The sequence below is a fragment of the Penicillium cataractarum genome (genome assembly GCF_028827025.1).
Source record: "Penicillium cataractarum strain IBT 29864 chromosome Unknown utg000010l, whole genome shotgun sequence".
In the NCBI taxonomy this organism is placed as follows: Eukaryota; Fungi; Ascomycota; class Eurotiomycetes; order Eurotiales; family Aspergillaceae; genus Penicillium; species Penicillium cataractarum.
In genome coordinates this window covers 1,026,078-1,052,386 of record NW_026622746.1, presented here as the reverse complement: position 1 = coordinate 1,052,386, position 26,309 = coordinate 1,026,078, and the positions used below count along the sequence as shown (strand labels likewise).

Here is a 26,309-nt window from a genome sequence, read left to right as displayed (position 1 = left end):
AAATCACTATATAAAAGCTGGATAATTTAACATTCAAGTTGGTCTGAAGGTGACGATCTTCCCCCAAGTATCCGCAGTGCCCCAAATACCTGATCGCAGGCACGTCAACTGCACGATCTGGCTATGATCCACAAACAAATTGACATCGATGCCAAACTCCCGGATATACCAGTTGAACACTTTGGGATCCGCCGCTTCAAACATCACACGTTCTGCGGGGAGCTCTTTCATGATTCTTGAGACTACGTCTGTTCGCCACGAATTGACATTCTCGGTGATGCCTTCGGACTCGATCATGAGACGCTTGACCCCGGCATCGAGGAACTTGCGACCCAAGTTGACTAATTTTCCTGGATCAGAAGCGCCGATAGCTTCGAGTTCAGCTGCAGGGGTGTCGCCACCGGCGCCGAATTGAATGCCCAACTCGGGCTTGGGCTCGAGTTTGTATGATTGGACTTTGTCGACTAGTCGAAGCCAGTCGTCTTCGGGGAAGGAGAGGAACCCTGAAGATAACTCGATGACGTCAAAGCTGTGGAAGTGTTAAGCCATAGTACCGGAACATGATAGAAGAAAACGCACCCCAAGTCCTTGCATTTATTAAGATACCGGTCGAAGACAGCATTTGGATCGGGATGGGTGAGAAGATGCTCAGCCCATCCACCCTAAGAAAGTCGATTTTGTTAGACTGAATTGCATGTATAGATTTGTGGAACATACAGTTGAGACATAAACGCCATGATCATGGGCCAGATCAATTAGTTCCCGTAGTTGTTTCTCCTGAAACAGTGAAAATGAACCTAGATAGGTCATCAGCCATATGTCTACATCGAGGGCCCATCCGGCTTACCTCCGGCAAATTTCAATCCATCCACATGCTCGCCCATTCTGTAGAATTTGTTAGATAAAGATATTGAATTCATTGCAGTGCAGTGAATCTTACGTCTCCAGGACGTCCGCTAGGTATCGCTTCCCCATCACCTAGAGGAGAGTGAGTTATCAATAAAGAATACAGGGTAGTAATTCATACAGAGTAATATGGACCACGGATCTCAGTAACGCCACTACTTCTTGGCTTTCCCTGGCGAGGGTTTGACCTCGCAAAATCAAAGCCATTCTGGTCTTCCAATAGGGTCGGGCTTTGGTGTATGGAGCTTCCCGACAAAGCTCTGGTGGGCGTAGCCACCGCGGCCTTGGCGACTGGGGATACTGCGCGGCGAGTGATCTGCCTGGATGCAGATGTGATGAAAGGAGTGATACTGGTCATCATCGTTGTATTTAGACTTGGAGATTCCGAGAGATCAATACAATGTATACGACACGAAACTGAGCAACGATTGATCCATCAACGATGTTCAAAATGTCGACGAAGAGTAACAAAAGTATTTCGACTGTACAGCTATGAAGAGATTGAGAGCAGTGTTCTTTCTATATCCTGTTTCTGTCTATTGTTTTCTCCTGTAAAGCTGTACGAAGGTTGACGTCAATTATACTTCACTCCGCGGAAGCACTGCTTGCTGAGGATGACATCAGAAGCCACCAATCACTGATTCGGAAAATCATTTGAGCTTCTTTACATCTTGAATGGAAGGAATAACAATATTCCTACAGCGCAGACAAGGCCACAGTGCATCTATCTAGAAAATCTATGATCTACTACACAAATGAAGCTTTCAGCGGCGTTCCGAGCCCCACTCGCGAAGTATACGAAGTATACAGAGTAGACGATCTCCTCCCCGGAAGAGACCCACAAGACCAGAAGACAGTCGTACTTTTGTAATCTCCAAATCTGTTGAATACACAAGTTAGCGCGACCACGAATTTATAGCCAACCCCCACTTCTGCCAATGCCAAACCCCAGGCACAGTCTCGGATCCGCCCGGATCGAAAGAAGGTCAAAGATCAGGTCCTGCCAAGAAAACACGGCTACGGGGCTTTTCAACGCGCGATCCCGCATTCTCGGATTGCGGGAGTTCCGCTGAGTAACGAGACGGCCTATGGCTAGGTTTGATTTGGTTAGTTGGCTGTATATAATAGTTCTCTTTTGAAGATATAAACACTGCGAGCTCATCCGCCGTGATCCGGTGAAGAATGGTATGGGAAGCCTGCTTGATTGGGTACAATACGAGTCTCACTCGTACCAAGCGCATAAGCAGGGAATAATGGACATTCTCATGCAGCATGAAAGAAGCCATCTTCGGAAGCCACCCGAGACGTATCAAGCCTTGGCCATAGTATCCTAACCCTCAGGGTTCCCCAGCCTCCAGCCCTGGGGCGATCACATAGAGGAAATAGAGAGACAAGGGAGGCAGGGGCCATAGCGCAGGGCTGACGCAAAGTGTTTTCCGTAGCATAATCAAAATGATATGCATTCTCAATTTTATGCACACAGATCCAGGGCATATGTGACAACTCGTGCTTTGGTAGATTGTGCTTTTGTCCTATCAGATCTCGTTGAGACTCGGATCTGGTGGAGCCGCCGGATACGAAGTATGAGCTGTACATACATTAGTATACGCAGTATATTACTTGCATTCGATGCATATTATTGTATGTATCGAGGCTGCTGTACGAGAACGAGTACGTCAGAAGCACGCGACACTTGATTTCTTTCATGCACATGCTCCTCTACCAATCCACTGCGGTTCCACCAGTCTTGGCACATTGCCCTACGGCCTGCCATGCTTTTTATTCGATATTTATTCCAATTCGGACTCATCAAACGCGGTCCAGCTGGCCAATTCGGCATCCGGTATCTCCGAACATCCGTTTCCATGCTTACCAAGTTTCTTCGCTCGTCGGGTGTGTTGAGTTGGCCGTGCTTTGCACTTTCCCTACCAGAACACAAGCGCCGAGGCCAACCAGAGGAGCCAACCACGGGGAAAGATAGGAAATAATGAGCGGAGACCAGTCCAGGGCGACTGCCCTCGTGCCTGGTTCCCTCGTCGGGGGTCGGTCCCCAGAATCTCACGGCGTTGGGCTTTCAATCTGGTCCAGCGCGATTCTTGGCCTTTTTCTCCATCGCCAGCGCTATTATTACGGTGACGCATGTCCCATTCGTATCATATCTGATTTCATTACTGTCTCTCCCTCTTATCCTCTTTATCGCATCTTCTCTTCGGTGTTGCGTGACCTGAGTTTGGCTATTTGGAACTCGTCATGGGTTCTGGGGCTATTCTCGAGCCCTTGGCGGTCATCATTCTCCTCTTCGGAGGCACCTGGATCAATCGAGTCACCAATACAACGTTTTCTCGCACAAATATTCGTCGACAGTCTTCTGAATACTCACGGCCTGACTCACCAGACTCACTGGAATCGGGATATTCAAGCCCAAAATCCAGAGATGGCCTCCTCAGTGCCCGCTCATGCTCCCCGCTGCCGCAGATATCCGACGATCGATGGCATAAACGGCAGCTCAAACTACTGGGCGCATCCTGGACGGTATCTTCTCCAAATACGGAAGTGTTCAAAGACCGACTATTGAGTCGTCTGCTTCGAAAACTGCCTTTCCTGGTGGAATGCTGGTACTGGGCTCTGGTATATTGGGTAAGTTGACACTGGCTGCAAGAAAAGGATATCGGGGTTCACTTTCATGTCTAACAATCACCTCATACATGCAGACATATCAGCTCGGTCGTGCCTTCACCGCCGTCACCCTGAAGGAAGACACCGTCGACGTTGCCAGAAGCCATGCCCTCAGATTGATCGAGGTGGAGGAACGCCTGGGAATATTCTGGGAATCGCGCATTCAGCATTTCTTCCTTCGTCATCCTTTGGTCATGAGATGGATCAATTGGATCTACTCCTTCATTCATATCCCGGGTACAATCGCGTTCCTTGTCTGGCTGTATTATTATACCATCACTCGCAATCGAATCAACGAGCCTCAACAGGGAAAGCCTCGGGGAACCATGAGTGGATCACCGACAGGCCCATTGCTGTATCAGGCACGACGACGCACATTGGCTGTATGCAATTTGCTCGCATTCGTGGTGTTTACTCTCTGGCCTTGCATGCCACCGCGGCTGCTTAGCGATCCAAATGTTGAGGGTCCAGAGGGTGAGCTTAGCCGCAGTTATGGCTTCATTGACACAGTTCATGGGGCCAATGGCGCAGGAAGTGTGTGGACAGAGAACCGATTCTGCAACCAGTATGGTACGTATGATCTGGCTCATTTTACTTCAATGGTCGAGTGCACTGGCTGATTTACTTTGCGTTCTTCAGCGGCGATGCCATCTTTGCATTTCGGTTACTCCCTCATGATCGGACTTACCATTATGACTATCCCTCTTCCATCAAAACATCGACGAGCTCTCCGTCCCCGCCTAGGCTGGAGTATCGGGCTACGCCTGCCGTCGTGGCGAAGAATGGTCTGTCTGGTCCTCGGCTTCCTATACCCATTCATAATTTTGGTAGCTATTGTGGCCACAGCCAACCACTTTATTGTGGATGCAATTGCTGGCGCTCTGGTTTGCGCCTTGGGTTGGTGGTCTAATGGAGTACTGCTGAATCTGTTGCCGATGGAGGATTACTTTCTCTGTCTGGTTCGGATTCATAAGCCAGAGCCCTCATCCATCAGCATAATTGACCGGCTATCCGAGGATTGGGACTCGGAGGATTCAGAGACACGACAGGCTGTAATTCCGCCATGAGAACATGCACATACTTGATAGTCGCTGACCACCCGTTTGATCGTGTGATTGACTTTGGCTTCCTGATACCCCCAAAGACGAACCGGCTGTTTGCTGGAGCTTGTCGATATCTTGTGAATATGGCAGAGAATTATCATTATATACTGCATTGAGCTTGATGGTAGCCCAATCTTTTGTATGTTTTTATATCGCTATTGTGGATTGGGTGATAGCTGTGAATCGTCGCTCTAGTCCATTCATAACTATATTATTAGTCCTTTGAAATAAATCACAAGACTGAAACATTATTTTGAACATGCTCTATCATCTAAATCACTCTCGTGGGGATAAGTAGGCGTATACTGTAAATGAACTCACCGGTGTAGGTGAAGCTGTGGGGTTCTAGATGCTTACAGAAGCAAAGAGCTGCCACAATGAGACCGCGAACCATCAACTTTCATTTACTTCAGCGCGCACTGACGCCAGTGGACCCTTTCTCTATACTTGGCTGTTGAATATCCCTGATACACAGTATATTTCAAGAATCCTTTCTTCATCTTGACCACCTTGACTGTCGATCTGGTAGCTTGCGATATCTCACAGTATGGCCTGGTGAGCCTCTATTCATATGGGCGGAGCCTGTAGCTAATCCAGCATCAACAGATTCATATACCGGTCACCATATCTGAGATACAAGATATATACTATGCCAACAGGCTGTTATTGCTCCTTGGTGACTCACAAGCTTCATCGTCCCAATAGTTATCCGCGTGAGTAGGTCTAGGCATTGATCGCATCTGCCTTGAGTCTCGGACCACAGATACCACCAAACCTCAGATAATCGCCAAAAGCAGTGGCAGTCAACCATCAACCTTCTCATAAGGCGTCCTTGCAGGCTGTGATCCAGGCAACGAGCTCTTTGCCTTTGGTGACAGCGAGGTGGAGCCTTGCCCCCTCCAGTCAGACCACCTGGCGACCGAATCTGTTAAATATCTGAGAATTTATGACTTGAGAAGACTCTATCTACCTCTACAAACATTTCCTCGGGCGGCAAAGACCCCATCAGAACCTTCGTTGCTGCTGTGGTGAAGCTACCTGAAGTTGCGGCGTCATTGGTGGCCGTCCTCCCGCTCTCAGACCCAACGCGTCCTTCCCGCGATCCGACCTGCGCGACTCCAACCTTCTCCACATCTTTCTCACCCACCTTCTCCTACCACCCATTCGCACCCCCCCAACATCCCTCTCTCAACCAATTCCTGAACCTTTCACCGCGACATACTGGGCACTGCAATCATGGCCGACGATACCCCTGTCGCTGCCCCCGCTGAGGCTGTTGAACAGCCCGAGCGCGCTGCGGCCGCGGCCGGCGACAAGCCTGCCGACCAGGAGTCCGAGAATGTGACTACCACCGACGACAAGAAGACCGGTAAGCTCTACATCCTATCCGCGCATTGACTCCAACCGGCAGTCAAGCTTCTCCATTGAAGCTGGCGCCCAGACCGGGAGGATCATGCCCTCTTGTGTGACCACAGCCCGCTAACCTGACTTGCCTTGGCCCGACCAGAACCCACAAGCGCAAACAACGAGAAGAAGGAAGCCGAATCTGGTGCCGACCAGGCTGCTGATTCCGGCGATGCGACGGAGGCCAAGGACGAGCCCGCTGCTGCCGACGGAGATGCTGAGACAGCTGCCCCAGAGGCGAATGGAACCCCAGCCTCTTCCAAGAAGTCCTCCAAGGACCGCCGCCGGTCCACTGGCACCGCCGAGAAGTCCAAGCTCAACAAGCGCAAGTCCATGACCAAGATCACTCATCTGAAGGTGCAGCCCGGCGAGTACTACCTTGCGCGTCTGCGCAGCTATGCGCCATGGCCATCCATCATCTGCGACGAGGAGATGCTCCCGCAGTCTCTGCTTGATACCCGCCCCGTCACGGCCGCGCAACCCGATGGAACCTACCGTGCCGACTACGCGGATGAGGGAAAGCGGGCCCATGAGCGGACCTTCCCCGTCATGTTCTTCCAGAGCAACGAGTTGTAAGTGATTGCCACCCTCGGAAAGCTCAAAAGAGTCATATACGTCGTTTCAATGGATAGCTAACTGTTGGTCTACACAGTGCCTGGATCCCCAACACCCAACTCACCCCGATCACCCCTGCCGAGTGCAAGGATGTCTCCCAGAAGAACAAGGCCAAGGGCCTGATCGAGGCCTACAAGGTTGCTTCGGAGGGCCACGACCTTGCATACTTCAAGCAGATGCTGTCCGATCACGAGGCTGCCATCCAGCAAGAGATCGAGGAGGAGGAGGCCGCCGAGGCTGCAAAGGCTGCTGCCAAGGCTGAGAAGGAAGCCGCAAAGGAGGCTGCTAAGGAGGCCAAGAAGGCCGCCAGCAAGACCAAGCGCAAGAGCAAGGGCCCGGATACCGATGTCGAAATGGAGGATGCAGATGACTCCAAGAAGGCCAAGACCTCGAAGAAGCGCAAGAATGAGACCGACGGTGACGCGGAGAAGGTGAGTATCTTCTGAGGGCGAGAGACTCGTTCTACAGCGCCGATGGAGTTTGCTGACTTCATGCACAGCCCGCAAAGACTCCAAAGACCAGTACTAAGCTGAAGTTGACTACCCCCAAGGCGCCTGCGGAGGAGAAGAAGACCCCCGCTAGTAAGGCAAAGAAGCCCAGCTCCAAGAAGGCCAAGGCCGCCGAGGAAGACAGCACCCCCGAGGTCAAGGAGCCAGAGAAGCAGATTGACCCCGAAGAGTTGAAGAAAAAGAAGGAGAAGGAGGGTACGTATCATCATGAGCATACTAAGAAAGGAACTATGATTTGCAAAGAAGACCGGCTAATACCCAGTTGCAGTTCTTTTCCTGCGTCACAAGCTACAGAAGGGATTCATTTCCCGCGAAATGCCACCCAAGGAGGATGAGATGGCCACTATGGCTGGCTATTTCGACAAGCTGGAGAAGCACGCTGATCTCGAGGTTTCCATCATCCGCTCGACCAAGATCAACAAAGTTCTGAAGATGATCGTCAAGCTTGATACCATCCCCCGCGACGAGGAGTTCCAGTTCCGCCACCGCGCAATGGGAATCCTGACCAGCTGGAAGAGCGTGCTGGAGACCGACGCCCCGGCTCCCTCCGACAAGGAGACCAAACCCACCGCCAACGGCGCCCACAAGGACGATGACGGCGCTGATACCCCCAAAGTGGAGACTGAGGAGGAGAAGGAGACAGAGAGCAAGACCGCCAACGATGATACCCCCATGCCCGATGCCGAGAAGGCCGACGAGAGCGAACCCAAGGCATCTACCGAGGATAAACAAACCGAGGAGAAGACTGTTGAGGCTGCCGCTTAAGCGCACAATGTTCTGGATTGGGGGTCACAAGTACATGCTCTGGAGTTTCTACGTGTCTTCCTTTTTCCGATCTCATGTCCTGCTTTTTCCTTGTTACCCTCCTCATGATGGAACCGGTCTGGGTACTCTGCTGTTCTCGCTGTGATACTTGAATTTTCTGACGTCTTTCCTCCATTCGACTTCGTCTTATCCGATTGGATTTAGACTTTGTTCTTGTTATGCTATTTCTCCTTTCTCTCTCTGATAATCCACCCCCTGCGTTGCCATATAGTATCGAATCTTGGGTCTGGGGTTAGCGCTGGGCTGGGCTGGGCTCTCTGTGGTTCTGGCCTGGTTAGTTGTTTGTATTTCAAAGGCAATGAAAAATGGTGTCTTTCTTCTAACTTATTCGTTTTTTGAGTGACTTGTATTTGGGAGATGCATGGTTCTAGTAAGCATGATATCTAGGTCCAGCAGGACTATTATGTTGGGAGGTATATCTATTTACATTGTGGCCTACGGTTGACATTACATATACACCCAGCAGCGTAGGAGGTCTCTGTGGAAAGGATATTATACGCCGAAGGACAAAATGCAGTATCTTTACATGCACCGTATCATCCTCGCAATCCGTCGAGCGTCTGCCATATTATATCAAGGTATCAAAGATGATATAGGTTCTCTCTGGACGCTTCTACGTGACACTGATATTAGAGCGATATCAAGCAGTCGCAGGCCAAAAGTCATAAAATAAGGGAAGGAAGGACGAAAGAAAAGGAAAATAAAAGATCATCCTTTCCATGAATCGAGCCCCGAACCTTCACGTTCCCTATATACCTCCCTAAAATGCTCCATCGTCATCCCACGATGCCGAAAGTCATACCATCAGGGACTACACCCACTAAATAATCTCCCTCTACACCACCATACTACCTCTAAAATATCTTATTTTAGATATAGAATAGAAGATATAGAAGAGGTCTATCTATTAAATAAAAAAATAAAAAATAAAAGAAGAAATCGGCGAGCGGGGGGTTTAGCCGCTCGCCCACTCTCCCCCTTGGGGTGTGCCCGGTCATCCGTGGAGCGATGCTCGACATCGGATACCAGTCAACCATATTTCCCATCATTTTTCCTTCACAGGGGCACACCCTTGGCCAACCAGGTGGCGCAAACCTGGCTGACCAACTAGGCCATATGAGGGGGGAGATTACCTGGAAGAACTTGAAGTTGATGATAACCCTCAAAACGCTTAGATTTGAGGGGGAACTGTACACTCTGTATGTCGGCATTAATAATGAAATTGATATTGATTTTTACTCTCGCTCAACCATAGAGCTGGCAATCTTCATGCTAGATCATGTCTCCGAAACAAAAAGGAAATGTAGATATAATAATTTATATAAGCCGTCAAGACCAACAACCTCCTGCCCAAAAAAAAATCCCTGCGCCCCCCAGATGCAGAATGAAAAAAAAAATGCAAAGAACAATCCCAACGAGTCCAAAGTGTATAGACCACAACCGTGGAGTTTATATAAGGGCACCTGTCTGTCTACTTGGTACTCGTACCACCGGCAAGACTCTCGTCTACGGCCACAATAACCAAAGCACAGATATCATCCACCTTGCCGCCGCGGTAGTAGTCTCCCGGATAATAACGCTGTGCCTCCTTGGCGAAAGGACCATCGCGGCGGAAGTCGACACTGGCGACCTTTGCCTCGCCAGCGATGGAGGCAGCAAGAAGGGATTGGAGGGTAAGCGTGGATTCGAGAGTAGCATTCTCCTTTTCGTTTGGTTGGGATGCGGAGGGGTTCTTTGGTGGTGGGAATGCAGTGGCCAGTCCGCCTGGAACAGTCAATCCCGCAAGAGTATCCGAAATGCCCACGCCAAAGTCTTCGGTGGCTGTCCAAGCACCAGTCAAGACCATGCGGCTCGTGACAACCTTCAGGATATCCTGATTGTTCAGATTGTCAAAGACACCGTCCGTTGCGAGTATGAGCACATCACCGTGCTGCATCTGGACATTTGTGACGGCGGCGTCTTTGGGGAAATCTTCCAAATAGGCTCCTCCAAAGACGGACGCTTGAGCGCGCATGCGCGGGGGAATAACGCTCAGCTGATAGGGGGTATTGAACCCGTGGGTTTGCGGGACAGAGTAGTGGTGCACGGCAGCAAGACGGAGTAGTACTGAACCCGAGTCACCCAGGTTCGCCAGCTCAACGCGGCCATCTGGAAGCGCAATGCCGACAGACGCAGTGCTGCCACCCGCCTTGATAGCCGGGTCATCCACAACCTGGTCATATCCTGCCTGCAATAGCTGCTTGGGCCGCAGCTTGTCTGCAGGCGAGTCCCAGGCCAAAGCCGACTGAGCCATATAGCCACAAAGACCATGCGAAAAGTCCGCCGGATCGACACGGGACTCTGTCCAGCCACCGACACCATCGGCCACCGCAAAGGCGACTGCATTGCCTGCATCCGGGTGGCCTGAAACGTGGGAGCCGATCCGGCTTACGAAGAAGGCATCCTCACCACTATCAGGGCGATTGCGCCGGCGGACAGCGGGATTCTTGTCTCGAGAGACACCGATCACATCCGAGATTGTAGGGTCAAAGTTGTATGCATTTTTGAGAGGGTGGAAGCGGCGGCCTTTACCCGACGAGGAGACGGCAACCCGATACGAGATCCGAGAGGTAGAGGGCGAGGGATCGGATAGCCGGCCGGGAGTGGAATGGAAGGACCGGCGAGGGGTGTTATTCAAGGCATATTTGCGAGAGAGTGGTGCGAAGAACGGCCGAGTCTTTGCGAAGGAGAAGGAAAAGGTGCTGGCGGCGGAGAGAGAAATCCTGTCGCGAACAAGGGTTTGTATTTGTAGGCTGCAGGTGGAACTGCAGGCTCTACACTGCACACTTAGCGGGATCATCGCAGGGCGGAAGATCACGACCCTCCCACGTAAGAGAGCTCACAAGAGCATCGGAGGGACACAATGGGAAAAGGGGGACAATAGGAACGGGTTGATTTGGTCGTGAAAAGTAAAAAAAAGAAAGAAAGGGTGAAGAGGACACAAGGGCACAAAGGAAGTTAAAAAAACTCAGGAGCGCAGCTGGCCGAACGGATAAGAAATGAACCCGCGAGCTTATCGCGATTGACCGCCTGGCGTCATTGTCTTTCCTTTTTTTCTGGAATTGTTGGGATTTATAAAATTCAGGGGGAATATACAGAATCAAGGAGTTTTGATTTTCTCTAGTATATCCAATGTAATACTAATCCAGTCGCTAATATATATTCGTAGACCTAATCCAAGCTCGACTCGGTTGTATACTTCTTACTGCTGGACTGTAAATTTCTATCTCCGCCTCTGCTTTATCAGTTCTGCCGCGCCGCAACTTCCACCTCCGACTCGCTCGCCCGTTTCCACCAGCTTCCAGCTTGTCTCTCAACATAGCAGATCTCCTCTTTGCTGTTTAATCTAATCTGTGAAGCGTGAGCTTCTCCGCATTCAAAATGATGCACCCTGCGCGACAAGCCTATGTCGAGGAGGCGGCCGAGGTAAGCGATCAACCACGCGACAGCTTCCACTAGTCAAGCCTTGGACATGGTCTCGCAAGTCATTGCTTGGACTAGTGGCATCTGCGATTCATCCTTTTTCCTCAATACGTATTATCACGCGTTATTCTTGGATATGAAGCTAATGCGACACCTCTAGGAGATGGACACGGGCATTGATCTCGCCAACCTCCGTAAGTGATTCCCTCCAACAGTCTTTGGACCCCCACTAACAACGTGAAAACAGCCGTTGACACAGACTATGAGATCCCTGCATCCGCAGCGGGCATCCCGTCCGAACGGGCATCTGCCATCACAGCCCAATTCGAGCGCAAACGACGCGCCGCCGCCATGGTGGTGCCCACAGACGATACCCGCGTGCGCCTACGACTACGAGAGCTTGGCGAGCCCATTACACTCTTCGGCGAGGGCCCCGTAGATCGACGAGACCGTCTGCGCGAGCTGTTGACCGATCTAGCGGAACGACAGGGCGAGGGCGACGTCGAGATGGAAGAGGCTGAGGAGGAAGAGGAGGTTGAACAACAGGAGGAATTCTACACAGAGGGCTCAGACGCGCTTCTAGAAGCTCGGAAAGCGATCGCTCGCTATTCACTACCGCGGGCGAAGGCGCGAGTAGCACGACTAAAGGAGGAGTCAACGATCCCGCTGAGGACACACGTTAAGCACCGGAAAGCGGTCAAAGAGAAGCTTGGAGGATTCGATCTGTACGGATCGCAGATTGCGGGTGACCGGCCAGTCAGCATTTGTCGATTTGCACCAGATGGACAGACCATCGCTGCTGGAAATTGGGGCGGCAGCATCAAGTTGCTGACCGTGCCGAACTTGGAGGAGAAGGCGAACTTGAAGGGACATAATGACCGTGTTGGTGGTTTGGCGTGGTTCCCGGGGGCTACACTACCCGAATCCAACGTTTCACCATCAAGCGTTAACCTCATCTCCGGAGGTGGCGAAGGAAATATCAACCTTTGGTCACTCGATTCAGACAAACCTCTAGCCACACTGACTGGACATTCAGGACGAGTGTGTCGCACCGAGTTCCACCCGTCAGGACGGTATGCGGCGTCTGCCTCTTTCGATACGACGTGGCGTCTGTGGGACGTCGAGACCACCACGGAACTGCTCTTGCAAGAAGGCCATTCACGAGAGGTCTATACCGTATCCTTTAACAACGACGGATCTCTCCTTGCCAGTGGAGGTCTGGACAGCATCGGTCGAATTTGGGATCTACGGACAGGCCGCACGGTAATGATTCTGGAGGGCCACGTCCGCGAAATTTTCGGCATGGACTGGGGCGTGGACGGATACCGTGTGCTTTCCGGGTCTGGCGATGGATGGGTCAAGTGCTGGGATCTGCGACAAGTACGAAATACCGGCGGCATTGGCGCACACAAGAGTGTGGTATCGGATCTTCGCTGGTACAAGGGTGCTGAATCAGCATCATTCTTGCCCTCTACCGATGGCCAGATGGAGGTTGATGGTACTCCAGCACCGAACGGCGATGCTGGTATTCGACCTAAGAAGTCTGGTACTTTCTTCGTGTCGAGTGGTTTTGACAAGAACGTCAATATCTTCAGTGCTGATGACTGGTCGTTGGTGAAGACGTTGAGTGGGCACTCGGGTAATGTCCTCAGTACGGATGTTAGTGGTGATGCGCAGTGGATTGCCAGTTGTGGTCATGATCGTACTGTGAAGCTCTGGGGTATTGAAGGGTAGATTTGAACTGCTATATTGACCTACCTATGCTCGAGGTGGTAGTGTAGTGTGTTTAATGTGAATGAAATAGGCTTCCAAATTAGAATATCCACTGAGATGCCCAATTGATTGCATATCACTGCCTCTCAAAGCTATCTAGTCCTCGATATTTGCAACTTATTATTTAAGAATTTTAGTATCTGGGTGACAGTTCGAAGCGACTGTTATATCATGCTCAAATGTTCGAATGGTAGATAAACAAGATATTTCGCAATTTCCAAGTGTCATTTTCCAGACTCTGGTTATCATATATGGGTCAGAGAATTGCACTACATCAACCAATCGTCTTCTAGCCATATGTCTTGTAAGTAACTTTTGTTGTTGCCAAGTACAGTGTAAGAACCACCGCGATTGAACATGCTTTGTATAATGTCACGTGCTCGTGCGGGGATGACGTAAGTTGTAGTTTTCCACGGCGGGCTATCTCCGAGTCCGACGCTCGGCTTGAAGCTTTCTTCTATCAACAATTTCAAAATGGCACTCCGCACGCCAACCTTGGCGCGACAACTGTGTCGCTCAGCGACATCACGAACAGTCGCGACATCCAGCCGACAGGCTCTGATCAGCACATCCCAGCGCAATGCGTGCACCCTCTGCACCCATACTAGCCGAAGCCAAACTCTCGGCTCAACCGAATCCATCTACACGCCGTCAAACATAATGACCCGTCGCGCAGCCTCAACAGCAGCCTCCCCCACCCAAACACCCACGGAAGCAAGCGAGCCATCTATCGCCAGAGCCCCGGATATCACAAACCACTATACCATCTTCCCAAAGACCCTCCCAGCCGGTCCACCCCCAGCATCACCCTTCGAAATCTCCGTAGGCGATCTACGCCGCGAATTCCTCCAACTCCAAGGCGCAGTTCACCCAGACAAATACCCCTCCGGCGCTGCAAAGCAACACGCCGAGGCCCTATCCGCGCGCATCAACGAAGCATACCGCACACTCTCAGACCCGCTCCAGCGCGCGCAGTATCTGCTCCGTGAACTACATGGGATCGACGTCACGGCGGAAGATGCCTCGACCAAGCATGCACTGGACCCGGCGACGCTGATGGAAGTGATGGAGGTGCAGGAGACCATTGAGGAGGTTGGTGCGTCGCCGGAGGCGGAGGCTGAGATTGACGCTTTGAAGGATGAGAATGAGATGCGGATTGCTGGGTGTGTGGGTGCTTTGGCGGGGGCGTTTGATCGTGGGGATATTGAGGGTGCTAGGGCTGAGTGTGTCAAGTTGAGGTTTTGGTATAGTGTTGGTGAAGGGTTGAGAGAGTGGGAGCCTGGGAGTACGGAGATTCGGTTGGTGCATGGGTCTTAGATGGGAGATTGAGTGTGGCTGTTGATATTGAGGGTATGCTTTGTATTATGAATTGGGAATGCATGTACTGGAGACGATTTTATGGGTTTAGTATATAGATTTGAGATATCCTCCCCTCTTGTATCATTGAGATTGTTATTTGAGACTTTGGGTATACCCATACGAATCAAGCCGTGTCTAGTTGCCGGCAGAAAACCCTCAAGATTCTGGAGGGTTATGATTTCAGCTCGTGTATGTTTACGTAGAGCCGTCGGTTTCATGGAAAGTATCCATTCCAGCGATATGCATTCTCAGATATCAAATGAATACACCCCGCGACAACCAACTATACTATCTCTAAGGATTGACTCGAACATATCAAGTACTTAGTACCGTTCATGCAGAAGAAAGTTCATCTTCTAGAAGAATGGAACTGTGTATACAAACACCGTGAGATGATAATTCTCCCACCAGTGACAAACCACCGAAGCAGCATTAACATTGCCGGTCCTGTAGCCTTCCAAATTAGAAATTTCTTGTAACCAGTATCTCTCTCTTAAACCATCCCAGAACTAGCAAAATAATGACATTGTCCGCCACCCTACAGCTACATCTGAAGAACTCGCATTTGCCTTATCAGCAGACCAACGCACCTGGACTGCAGACGCAGACCGCCACCAAAGAATAGCGCCAAGGCGACAGAAACTAGGACCAAGGAGCAAAATTTCGCTCTTACAAGACTCGGCAGACAGAGAAAAAAAGTGAAGCTGTCTAGGACGTACAGGCAAGTAGAAACCCAAATTCCAGGGCGATGGACCTGGCCCCACTCGACGAATGAGGCCCGCAGTTGGGAGGTGAGCAGGCGATTGGGCACGAATGGAAGCAAGTCGGGATTTGTCTACCTTATTCGCCAACAAACCCCATCTCGAGTTCCAATTTGAGGGTGCTTGATTGGATATGAGGCCTTGCTGCATATTTGCTTTACTTTTTACCGTTCGATTATTCCTCTTCATGGATGGGATCAATGCGCATGCACGGCGATGAAGAGAATAGGCTCGGATACTCACGATTCATGACGGGGTACTACTACACACGGGATAGCATATCTCACAAAGTCATATGAGAAGATCATAGCGACCGCTTCAAAACTAATGAGGACCCTTTGGGTACCGGACTTTTATACACCGGAAGGCCCCCTGGTCGATCCGAGTCGGTCTGCTGGCAAGGCGTTGGCGTCGATGATGGTACCCCCCCCCCTCTCTGCTCTCCACACCCATCAGGACTGCACACGTAGCCCGCTAACAGGGCTATCTCGACTATCTGGGTCCTGTGCCCGAGTGGTGGTGCTTTTCTGGTGATTTGGCTTAGGCCAAGGATGACAAGACCCTTGTTGGAGTCTGTAATTAGCGAAAGATACTTAAACACTTGCGACACCGTTGTCGCCCATATTGGGGGAAATAATCACCGATTCAACTTTTTCATCATTGAAATATACCTTTCCACAGGACGGCAGTGACGCATTGCGGAGGAGTAGAGCAGAGCAGAAGCAGCTTCCATGGACTCTCGTGATTATAGCAGGTGGGTGCCACACCCAGTCAACATGCCCAACTCACCCCAGCCATCACCACCATCCCAAGCAGTACAAGCACCTCCAATCTTGCCTCCAATCTTGAGACTAAAGTCGCGGGACTTTGCTGACACGTTTGAGCATTTTCCAACCAACAGTATCATCCACTCACCGTCATTTACGTTCCTCGTCGGACCCAAACACACCAAGTTAACCATCCAGTCGGGCCTCGCCCAGCATGTCTCCAAACCGCTGCACAACCTCATGAACAATGGCCACACCCGGGAATCCAAGCATCGCATCGCTGTACTCGAAGATGAGGATGTCGAGACCTTTGTCGCCTTTTGCGAGTATGCTTATACCGGCGACTATAAGGTGCCTCAGCTACCGGTGCCCGTGCCGGCGCCGGCGCTAGCACCCTCGCCTCGAGAGAATACCCGAGTAGAAGTGGTAGAGAGTGTGATGAGCCCGGGACAGTCTTGGAGAGGGACTTATCGTTCGGACTCGGTTTCGTCGGCTGTACCACCGCCAGCTCCGTCGCCGCCACCGGGGAGTCAGACTGATGGTCAAACTGTGAGGGCTGAGGGAGATGTACCGCCAGTGGTTGAGGAGGATGTCTCTGCAGAAACAGAGGCAGAGGAGCCAGCTGAAGCTGAAGCTGGACCTAAGGTAGAAGCAGAAGCAGAAGCAGAAGCAGAAGCAGTCGAGCCCGAAGCTCAGGAGCCAGCATCTACCGAGCAAGCCCAAGAGTCACCCGGAACACAGGAGCCTGTTGAGCCTGCCGAGCCCCTCGAGCAGCCGAAGGAAACAGACTGGGCACAATATCAGGTTACCGATGACACCCCCCGGAATCTGGCGAGCAGATAACCCCAGACGCAGCAGAGCCGGCCGACGAGGCATCCTGGGAAGAAGAACCGGCATATCCCACTTCGAAGAAGTCCAAGAAGGCCAAGGCCAAGGCAAAGAAGGCAAAAAAGAAGTCTACCCAGCAGCCTCTGGAAGATGAACCCCCAGCAAGCTTGACACCTCCATCCACGCCACCTCCTCCAGAGCCCGAGGTTGTCGAAATACAACCCGAGCCTGAACCTGTGCCTGAGCCTGCGCCCGAGCCTAGCCCAGAAGCAGAGCCCGAGCCGGTGGCCGTCGAAGATGAGGCTGTCGGGGCTGACGAAGATGCATGGGAAGAGGATGCACCAGCAGAAGTAGAAGAAGAAGCGGCACCAGAACCCCCCGCCTCTCCCCTACCGTCCCCAATGCCCTCGCCGTCTGCAGCACCCACAGATGCTCCCGAATGGCTTCAACCAACCTCCTATCCTCCCCAGGAAAACGATAACCCACCAGCGCCAATGTCCTCAATGTCACCTCGGACCACCTCTCGAACAAACTCACCAACCATCAACGCACCCCCTTCCCCGAAACCCATCATCGACATGTCTTTCGCAAAACAATCCGACTCGTCCCCACGCACGCCAGGCCTCAGCCTGTGGGACGAATTCGCTGCATTACAATACAACGACGACAGCGCAGTACCATCTACCCCTAAGCCGTCAACCTCAAGAACAACTACATCCACCGACCTCCCGTATCTCACCTTCCACGCAAAAGTATACGTCTTCGCAACACGGTACCTCATCCCAGCCCTGGCCCAACTCTGTCTCCGCAAACTCCACACAGACCTCGTGCATCTACCCCTCGGCGATGACACCAGCGAGGAATATGGAGAGTCTGATGCCGACGCCAATCCCCCGATTAGACCGGGTCTACCCGGTGCTCCAGCGATAGTCCTCGACGTGCTTCGCTACGCTTACACCAAGACCACCCGCCTTGAACCGATTAGCCCGACCTCGGCAACGCAGCTACGTGAGAACGAGCTGCGGAGATTGGTGGTGCATTATGCAGCTTGTCGGGTAAAGGAATTGGCGCGGTGGCATGGTGGGAGTGGGAGTGGGAGTGCTACGCCGGCTGTGAGGGGTGTCGGTGTTGATGGGACGAGGCCGGATAGTTTGAGGGCTTTGTTGGATGGGACGCCTGAGTTGGCGAGTGATCTTGTTTACCGGATGATGTGATGCATTGGAGGAGAATCCAGATCTTGATCTTGATCTGATTGAGATTGTGGTTGGGGGATTCCCGGGTTGACGCAGTGCGGTGTTCTGCTCTGCACTGCTGCCCTGCCCTGTCAACGACGCAAGACTGCACAAATGTATGAAGGTGGATCTGCAGGTCTTTTTCTTCTTGGTATCTTGGCTTTTGTATCAGGTTGCATCATATTGTCGTTCTTGGCGTCGAGAATGTTCCATTGGAGTCTTTTTTGTTTATTTCTTGGCTGTGGCGATGCATTTGGTATACTCTGCAAATGGACCTGCTTAAGAATCTGAATTTTGAGTCGATGTATAGGAGTATTTGAGGGAGCATACGTCATGCATCGGGATTATCTATGCAGAGCCTTGTAGATTTGTTTTGTACCGGGCTCTGACGGCAAGTACCAGGAGCATCCTGTTTGAATTGGTTGCAACTATTATTTTACCGTGCAGGAGTCTTGGATATGGTATAGTTAATTAAAATATAAAAGATAAATATTTGACAATAAATGCTTGAAATTTCCAACAATATTATTGCAGAACCACCAAAGGTTGCCGGAACGACTCCGCTTCTAACTTGGAAGGTTAGAGCTCGTCCTGATGTATTCCGAACTACATACCCTGACAGACATGGATGCATTATCTAGAATGACAAGTCGTGATTGTCAATAGCAATGACAATTTTGTACCGGAAGGTGGCAACATACGGGCATGAACGGAGTGCTAGAGTCACCGCCGAGACGCCTTGGTATAGGAGTGATATATACTGATTCCCTCCACCCGAATCGACCTCTTTCTGGATAATACAACCAATCCACACACCCCGTACCCCTCGCACTCCGCTATTCATTAGGAACTGCCAATGTATAATCCCCAATAGTTATACTCGATCGCATCATAATTTATACATTATTTCACAGTTGTACATCCTCTAGCTCTACTCCGTCATTGACCCACCGACAAGCACTCGCCAAGAAGCAAGGCCTGGGCAGACTTGGCAGATTCTGATAACAGGCTAACTCCCATCCAATCCGCCACTGCTCAAAAAATGGAAAAAATAAGCATGAAACGCAATTCTGCTGGTGATCGACAGCCGCGGATTACTTGGTTGCTTGGCATGTTTTATCCCGGGCTTGAATAATTCAATAGTTCCCCGTTAGCGCGGGGGGTTGGCGAGGAGAGGAGGCTGTGAAGATAAGAAATTAGCTATGAACTACTCAGGGGTCGCGTAATAGGAATTACGCTAGTTTTAAGATTTGATTGACTTAAGGTTGGTTAGTTGATTAGCTGATTAGGAGAATAGTGAACTATATGTATCATCTGATCGGAGCTTGGATCTATCACTTCCCCACTATCCCAGTCAGCCTATCCAAGTAGTGCTGCGGACGGTTTTCTGCCTTGTTCCCCTGATTTGTATTTCTCCTTCACAAAGACACAGGAACACAGCCTCACACGCTACAGCTGCTAAAAAGCTTGGCAGCGGTCCGGCGACGATGCGTCGATCATCGGCCTTGGCCTCCCACGTTGCACAGTTCCTTCCTCCGAAAGGCATACCAAGACTGTTTACCACTCGGGCCGAAACAGACCTGAACAACCTCTCCAGCAATGATACTGTTGACTGACATTGCGTCCAGCATCGAGTGATCCCTCAAGACCACGGTCTCTGTGTCTCTTGATAAGACTTGAAGCAATTCACCCCAGCCCAGTCAGGGGTGGATATCAACAACAACATCCACGACCTGAGCCACGCAGCAAGAATCACAGCCAGTTCTTGGCACTGATGAACGCTCTTCCGGGCCCAGGCAGAGAAATTTCCTTCTCTGCAAAGCATCCTCCAGACTCCTATTTCAGTCTCCCAAAGCAAAGACGTCTAACGTTCCCCCCCTAAAACCCTCTCCCGCCCAGAGTGGGTCACCGCACTGACTCGAACTATAGACTGCCCATCTTCCGCTATTCCACAATTACGGAGTCCATCCACCAGCCAAAACCTCTTCCCGAGTCCCCGTATGGGGCATCCAATCACCCTGACACTCTGCCCCTCCCCTGGCGGCAATGAACGCGCCCAGCCAGAAAGCCCAGGACGATCAATACTCCATTTCTTGGGACTGAATGGGGACTCCTGATAAGCTCCATGGATCTGGTAGGTCCGTTTTGACGAGCAACGCACTCAGTCCGGGTTCCACGACCTAGGCACCGAGCTATACAATGCCACTGCGAGACATGGTGTGTATGAAGTGGTTGTCTGGATGTCGCGGCAGTTCTTGGTGTTTGTCTTGGCCGTGGATCGTGCCGTGAAGATCTGGCTGGGCGTGGGAGGGTGATGATGAATCTGTGGCGGAATGTTTGGGCTATTTGAGATGTACTATTGAAGCATCAAAGCTTTAAAGGTGGAAGAGGGCTTCTTCCTCAGGGGGTTATTCTATTCAATTCATCCATCTCCATTTCAAAGCCATCTCTGATTCTTATTCCAGTCATTCTATTGCATCTTGCCTCAGCCATTGCTATTACATTGCCATCTTTTCTTTCCTTTTTCTCTTGTCATTCTTGAAAACATCTCTTTTGTTGATATCTTCAATTTCCAACTCCATCAAGCCGGACGGACTATCGTAACCGTTCTCCTCCAATCCACTCTCTTTTGATATTGTATCTTCATTGGTCCTATTCGATTACATTGCTATACAGCACCACCTCCTACACAACATCTCCAGCATGTCCGCTCTTTCCAGCCCAGGCCTCCTGGGCCCCGAAAGCTACGAGCTTCCACCACACTCCTCCCACTCCAACAGATCCAACACACCCATCTTACACTCCGATCCGGAAAAGTCCTCAAGAACATACAAAATCAGCTTCACTCAGCGACTCCGCCATTTCACGTGGGCTTGGTATACTCTCACAATGAGCACGGGTGGCCTCGCCCTACTAATCGCCAACCAACCCAACAAATTCCCTGGCCTCGACCAGATCGGTCTAGCAGTCTACATCATCAACCTCGTCCTCTTCGCCGCAGTCAGCTCCATGATGGCAGCTCGCTTCGTCATTCACGGCAATCTCATCGAATCCCTCGCCCATGACCGCGAGGGTCTCTTCTTCCCAACCTTCTGGCTCTCCATCGCAACAATGATCACCGGACTAGAAAAGTACTTCGGCGACGACCCAGCAACCGCCTTCTCCACAACCCTCCAAGTCCTCTTCTGGACCTACTGCGTCTGCACCTTCGCCGTCGCCGCCTTACAATACTCCTACCTCTTCTCCTCCGTGACGTACAGACTGCAAACCATGATGCCCTCCTGGGTCCTCCCAGCCTTCCCCATCATGCTCAGCGGCACAATCGCCTCCGTCATCGCTGAGCGTCAACCCTCCCACTCCTCAGTTCCAATCGTCGCCGCGGGCATGACCTTCCAAGGCCTCGGCTTCAGTCTCAGCTTCATGATGTACTCGCACTACATCGGCCGACTAATGGAATCGGGTCTACCCTGCCGCGAGCACCGCCCGGGAATGTTCATCTGCGTCGGTCCACCTGCTTTCACAGCGCTCGCACTGATCGGTATGGCACGCGGCCTACCGGAAACAATTAGCGTGATGGGCAGCGACGATAGTGTCGCCGATGGTCGGGTCCTCGAGATTCTGGCACTAGCAACGGGCGCATTCCTATGGGCACTGAGTCTGTGGTTCTTTTGCGTTGCCCTGATTGCAGTGGTGAGGGCTCCACCGACGGCGTTCCATTTGAGTTGGTGGGCTATGGTTTTCCCTAACACTGGCTTTACATTGGCGACTATCGTGTTGGGGAACTCGTTTGAGAGTAAGGCTATTAAGGGTGTTGGGTCGGGGATGTCGATTTGTATTATCGCGATGTGGTTGTTTGTCTTTGTGAATCATATTTTGGCCGTGATTCGGAGGGATATTATGTTCCCTGGCAAGGATGAGGATGTCTCCGAGTAAACCAGGTCTGTCTTGGTGTCTGGGATGTCCTTCGTCCAGTGTCATTATTTTTGTTCTGCGTCTTGTATTTCGCGACTTTCTTGGTTTTCTTCCCTTTTTGGTTCTTTCAGCATATGCTTCCATCTCTCATGGCGTTGTGATTTCTTTCTGTGTGCTTTTATGGGGCGGGATAAACTGGCATGTCTTTGGCGTTGGTGCATCATTTGGGAGTCGGTCGCGTTGTTACGAGACGGCTTCATTTCGGTCTTGCATATACAGATACACATACAATAGAGTCTCGGTAGACAAATTCATCTTGAAGAATTAAATTAACAGCATGCAAGCACTCGATCTGTAGCGTATTGCGAAGCTTCTTCGAGGGGATTACCAGAGCCGACTGTTAGACCGAGCAAATGGCCTTCGCATTGCTAGTTGTAGCTTCAACCAGGCCCTTCTCGATGGGCGCAGTCCTTCTCTTGTCCAACCTAGGATACACAGTATTGTGCAGCTCACAGCAGATATCTTGAACGAAGATATCCAACCGTCCCTTTGTACGGCACCGTTCATGGGCTTTCATCCTGCGCCGTCGGATTCGGCGACGCGTCACCGAGTAATGGCGCATACGTATATACCGGATCTTGAACGAGGAAGTCTAGAACTCATTTTCTATTGACTCTGTCAATAGGGGCCTTGTAAATATCCAATTGCTCGTTGCCAGACAGGATGGACATGGGGATGGTTGCATCGCGTCGCGTCAACAGCTCCATGAAGCTTCGAAACAAGGCGGAACCGATTCCAACACTCATCATGTGTACGACTACAAGGAAAAAATCAAGAGAAAAAGAGAAGTCAATTGTTCTAAGTCCAACACTAATCTGACAAGAACCAACTACAAAAGACATACAAAAAGTGAGTTCCTCTTGGCTTCATCCCCACTGACCAAAGGCCAGCAGGGACTACTAGGCCCCAGCACCGCGTCGAGGTGGGAACTCATCGCTGGGGTAAATCGCGAAAGAGTAAATGCAAGAGATCAAAAGCAAAAAGCAAAAAGAAAGCAGAAGAAGAAAAAGAAGAGGGAAGGGGGAGGTCTACGAAAGTGAGAAGGCGGCAGTTTGACATGCGACTAGAACATTGGTGGAATATGCAGAGATGGTCAGGGGAGATGGCGATGTAAATGGCAAAACGATATAAATGGCAAAAGAAGCAGTGAAGAGTAGTAAAAGCAGAACGTGGAAGAGATGATAAGTATGATCAGGAAAAGATGAGGAAGAAAAAAAGAAGAAGGAGTGGGAAGTTATGGGCAGAGATGAGAGGGAAAGGGAATCCTGCGGGCCAGAGTCAGTTGGGGGTGAAGAAGGGCAAGTTTGTTCAGAGAGAGTTGGGGAGAAAAGAGAAGAAGGAGATCGAGGGGGAGAGGGAGGGTATTTAACTCCACTCGCTTAAGGAAAGCTAAGGGATTGACGCTAAGGCTCGACGCGATGGTGGTAAACAGTAGGCCTCAACAAAGTAGGAACAGTGGAAAATCGGTGGCTGGGTCGCGTTGATGCGAACTCTAAAAGGGACCTGAACCAGAGATTGGAAGTTTGGCAGGCCCAGAAGTATGCTGTCGGTGCCGATATACCCGAGCCAAAGCCGGATCGACACTGGAAAGTTTGGTGTTCCTTGGGTCAGCTTGTTTGCTGGGAATATCAAAACACGGCACGGGCACTGAAACTCCTTCCTTGTACAGCGTCGGAGGTCCCAATTCGAGCATGGGAATGTAGAGTACTGCGAATCTTACAGTCCGACTTGTTGATTTGCCCAGCCATTGAGAAAGTATGGCTCTTTCCAAAAGGAGCATTCCCGTGGTCCCTTATTTATTGTTTGTTGATGTTTTATGTGGTCGAATTAAGCTGCGGCGGGCCCAATCTAAACGCGGTAAGCGCTTCCTCTACCACCACCAAGTCCCGTGACTTTGTATACTCGCACAACGCACAACGGGCACGGAAGATAGCATCTGGAGAGGGTGAAGACATGGGCACAGGCCAGGACGGCAGATGCCGATGAGTTTTGCATTCTTACGGCCACGGTGGCCACCACAGACAGTGTTATTGCAGAAGAAAATAAACAAAAATTTCACCAAAGCTAGTTAATTATCTGGAGTAACTGTAACTTCCACAGGATAACATTAATATCGCCATGTCTTATTCATAACCCTATCAGTTGAGTCAGGGTGGGAGTATGGCAAAAACGATAGAGGAGATCGAATTGCTTGGCTTCTGGCCTTTGAGAACAACGGATTACAGGGGTCGAAGGCTCTTTAGGAACTGAATCCCAGCCTGAGGAACCGTTGTGAGACTTTCGCGGGTGGATATACGTTCATGCATGGAGACCACCATGATCATAGTGTCCGCCAGTTTGCCCATGTTTCATTGATTGTCACCTCTCAGTTTCCAACCCACACCAGCTGTCGGAAGTCACAAGTAAAAGGCCCCCGCCCTCGTCCAGATCCACGAAACCTGGGATGGCACCGGTGTCTTAATAGAAGGAATAAAGAGGCGCACAGTAAAATTGCTCATAAGCCGCTTGTCCGTATCAGTACGTCCATGAAGGGCAGCGGATAAGGTATGCATTCTTCGCAAGTCATCAAACGCAGCCTGCTGACCTCGGCTGAATTCGTCGGTAACTCTGTCATCGATATGGAACTCGGTGCCAAAGTAGTTTCGTTCGCTGGCTTTGAATATCCTATGGTTCGTTTCTAATTTTTCATTCGTAGGCGAATTCGATTTTATTTCTCGTTCAATGGACCCTGCGACGAGGAGAGCATTCGCCTTTAATATTCTCGTAATAAGTTCACAGAACGCAAGTCGGACGCTCGTTGCACTAGTAACAGTTCCCAGACCTCCTTCATTGCCTCCCGCTTGATGAACATTTCATGATCTGCGGCGAGAATCTGTTTACGTTTCCGTTATGACTGATATCAAGGCTTATCAGTAACTGTGACAAGTATGCGCGTTGAAGGGATAATCAGCAGAAGTGCTATATCAGTGGAAAGATGACTAGCTGAGCGACATGGAAACGACTGGCAAGAATGGTACGGGGATCTCCATCCAAACCATTGCCAGGAAGCCTCACCACCTCAGTACCAATATACAGTCTCAATATAGCCCGGTCAAGGTGATACTGTAGCATTCTAGTATCCACTCATTAGCATTGCCTCTTCTCAAGACACACACGCAACTGACTTGAATGTGGTCGATGCCCAATATATCATAAAGTAACACGTACATGATGGCATTCTTTCTTTGTGAATATGCATGGACAATATGGACGAGCGAAGATATGAGTTCTTCCAGCGTGCTACAGGTGAGGCTATCATACATCCTACCCCCAGAAAGGCAGATAATCGAGGACGGCGATTCCAAAAGATGCATGGTTGAAATTGAAAAGACATGAACACATGAACAAAACAGGATACGGGGCCACCCATAAAAATTTCAAAGAACTGGCATCTTATATACTTCGGGGCCCTCAAGCCCTCAGGCCATCAAGCCATCAAGGCGGGTCAGCTCCCACGGTTGCCTTTTTAATAACAACTTGGTGGAGTTGGAAATGAATCTTGCACCGGGCGGAAATTGTCACCGGGTCAGCGATTGCCAACGGCAGTCTGATTAATCCAGCGTACAATCAAGGAAGACCAACCCATCCACGCTGGGAAACTAGGATAGAAAATAGATATTCGAGAGGGATCTCGGGAAACATCTGCGTAACCGGTGTAGATAGAAGATCCAAGTCAGCAAAGCTGTGCAAAGAAACCGAAATATCTTCCCTGCCAACCCATAGCCGCCCACACATCTCACCCGGATATTGTCAATGGAGCCCCAGCTGGAACGTGTGAAGGAAAGGGTGTTTGTGAAGCAAGGATATCAGCTGTACAGCCGCTGCGTCAGAAGCCGGTGAGGAAACCACTTTCGCCGGCCAGATGATCTACCTCCAGATTGATCTTGATTTGCTCGGACCAGGTTTGAGGTTGTACGAACTAGCATGCTAAAGGAAATCAGTCCCTGACGTTTTGGATAGGAGGGACAGGGTTATGGATCCGGTTCTGGAGAGGATGTTGATGTAATCTAGGGCTTGGAAGCCTGGGAAGAGGAGGACTCCGATACGGAGGGGAGCTTTTAGTTGGGGGTTGTCTATG

General features: G+C 50.7%; 9 protein-coding genes across 9 annotated transcripts; 6 read left to right on the top strand and 3 right to left on the bottom strand.

Moving 5' to 3' along the window:
• Positions 1-33: 33 nt before the first annotated feature.
• Positions 34-1,267, bottom strand: N7496_012513 (uncharacterized protein; the record flags this gene model as incomplete). The annotated part of the gene is made up of 3 exons (XM_056705426.1): positions 34-529; positions 941-978; positions 1,028-1,267. 3 exons carry the CDS (start codon positions 1,265-1,267, stop codon positions 34-36), a joined length of 774 nt encoding a protein of 257 aa, XP_056549324.1.
• Positions 1,268-3,156: 1,889 nt separating this feature from the next.
• On the top strand, positions 3,157-4,649 carry N7496_012512 (phosphatase PAP2 family protein; the record flags this gene model as incomplete). Its single annotated transcript, XM_056705425.1, has 3 exons — positions 3,157-3,543; positions 3,618-4,152; positions 4,222-4,649. 3 exons carry the CDS (start codon positions 3,157-3,159, stop codon positions 4,647-4,649), a joined length of 1,350 nt encoding a protein of 449 aa, XP_056549323.1.
• Positions 4,650-5,921: 1,272 nt separating this feature from the next.
• On the top strand, positions 5,922-7,978 carry N7496_012511 (uncharacterized protein; the record flags this gene model as incomplete). The annotated part of the gene is made up of 5 exons (XM_056705424.1): positions 5,922-6,054; positions 6,193-6,661; positions 6,742-7,135; positions 7,204-7,408; positions 7,482-7,978. 5 exons carry the CDS (start codon positions 5,922-5,924, stop codon positions 7,976-7,978), a joined length of 1,698 nt encoding a protein of 565 aa, XP_056549322.1.
• Positions 7,979-9,509: 1,531 nt separating this feature from the next.
• ppmA (type 2C protein phosphatase PTC7) lies at positions 9,510-10,877 on the bottom strand (the record flags this gene model as incomplete). Its single annotated transcript, XM_056705423.1, has 1 exon — positions 9,510-10,877. The coding sequence occupies one exon, from the start codon at positions 10,875-10,877 to the stop codon at positions 9,510-9,512; it is 1,368 nt and encodes a 455-aa protein (XP_056549321.1).
• Positions 10,878-11,458: 581 nt separating this feature from the next.
• Positions 11,459-13,234, top strand: N7496_012509 (putative pre-mRNA splicing factor; the record flags this gene model as incomplete). The annotated part of the gene is made up of 3 exons (XM_056705422.1): positions 11,459-11,503; positions 11,661-11,694; positions 11,748-13,234. The coding sequence occupies 3 exons, from the start codon at positions 11,459-11,461 to the stop codon at positions 13,232-13,234; spliced, it is 1,566 nt and encodes a 521-aa protein (XP_056549320.1).
• Positions 13,235-13,747: 513 nt separating this feature from the next.
• On the top strand, positions 13,748-14,590 carry N7496_012508 (J-type chaperone JAC1; the record flags this gene model as incomplete). The annotated part of the gene is made up of 1 exon (XM_056705421.1): positions 13,748-14,590. The coding sequence occupies one exon, from the start codon at positions 13,748-13,750 to the stop codon at positions 14,588-14,590; it is 843 nt and encodes a 280-aa protein (XP_056549319.1).
• Positions 14,591-16,169: 1,579 nt separating this feature from the next.
• On the top strand, positions 16,170-18,202 carry N7496_012507 (uncharacterized protein; the record flags this gene model as incomplete). The annotated part of the gene is made up of 2 exons (XM_056705420.1): positions 16,170-16,964; positions 17,021-18,202. 2 exons carry the CDS (start codon positions 16,170-16,172, stop codon positions 18,200-18,202), a joined length of 1,977 nt encoding a protein of 658 aa, XP_056549318.1.
• A 2,721-nt stretch (positions 18,203-20,923) lies between these two features.
• N7496_012506 (tellurite-resistance/dicarboxylate transporter family protein) lies at positions 20,924-22,153 on the top strand (the record flags this gene model as incomplete). Its single annotated transcript, XM_056705419.1, has 1 exon — positions 20,924-22,153. The coding sequence occupies one exon, from the start codon at positions 20,924-20,926 to the stop codon at positions 22,151-22,153; it is 1,230 nt and encodes a 409-aa protein (XP_056549317.1).
• A 379-nt stretch (positions 22,154-22,532) lies between these two features.
• Positions 22,533-22,938, bottom strand: N7496_012505 (uncharacterized protein; the record flags this gene model as incomplete). Its single annotated transcript, XM_056705418.1, has 2 exons — positions 22,533-22,784; positions 22,807-22,938. 2 exons carry the CDS (start codon positions 22,936-22,938, stop codon positions 22,533-22,535), a joined length of 384 nt encoding a protein of 127 aa, XP_056549316.1.
• Between the last annotated feature and the right edge of the window lie 3,371 nt (positions 22,939-26,309).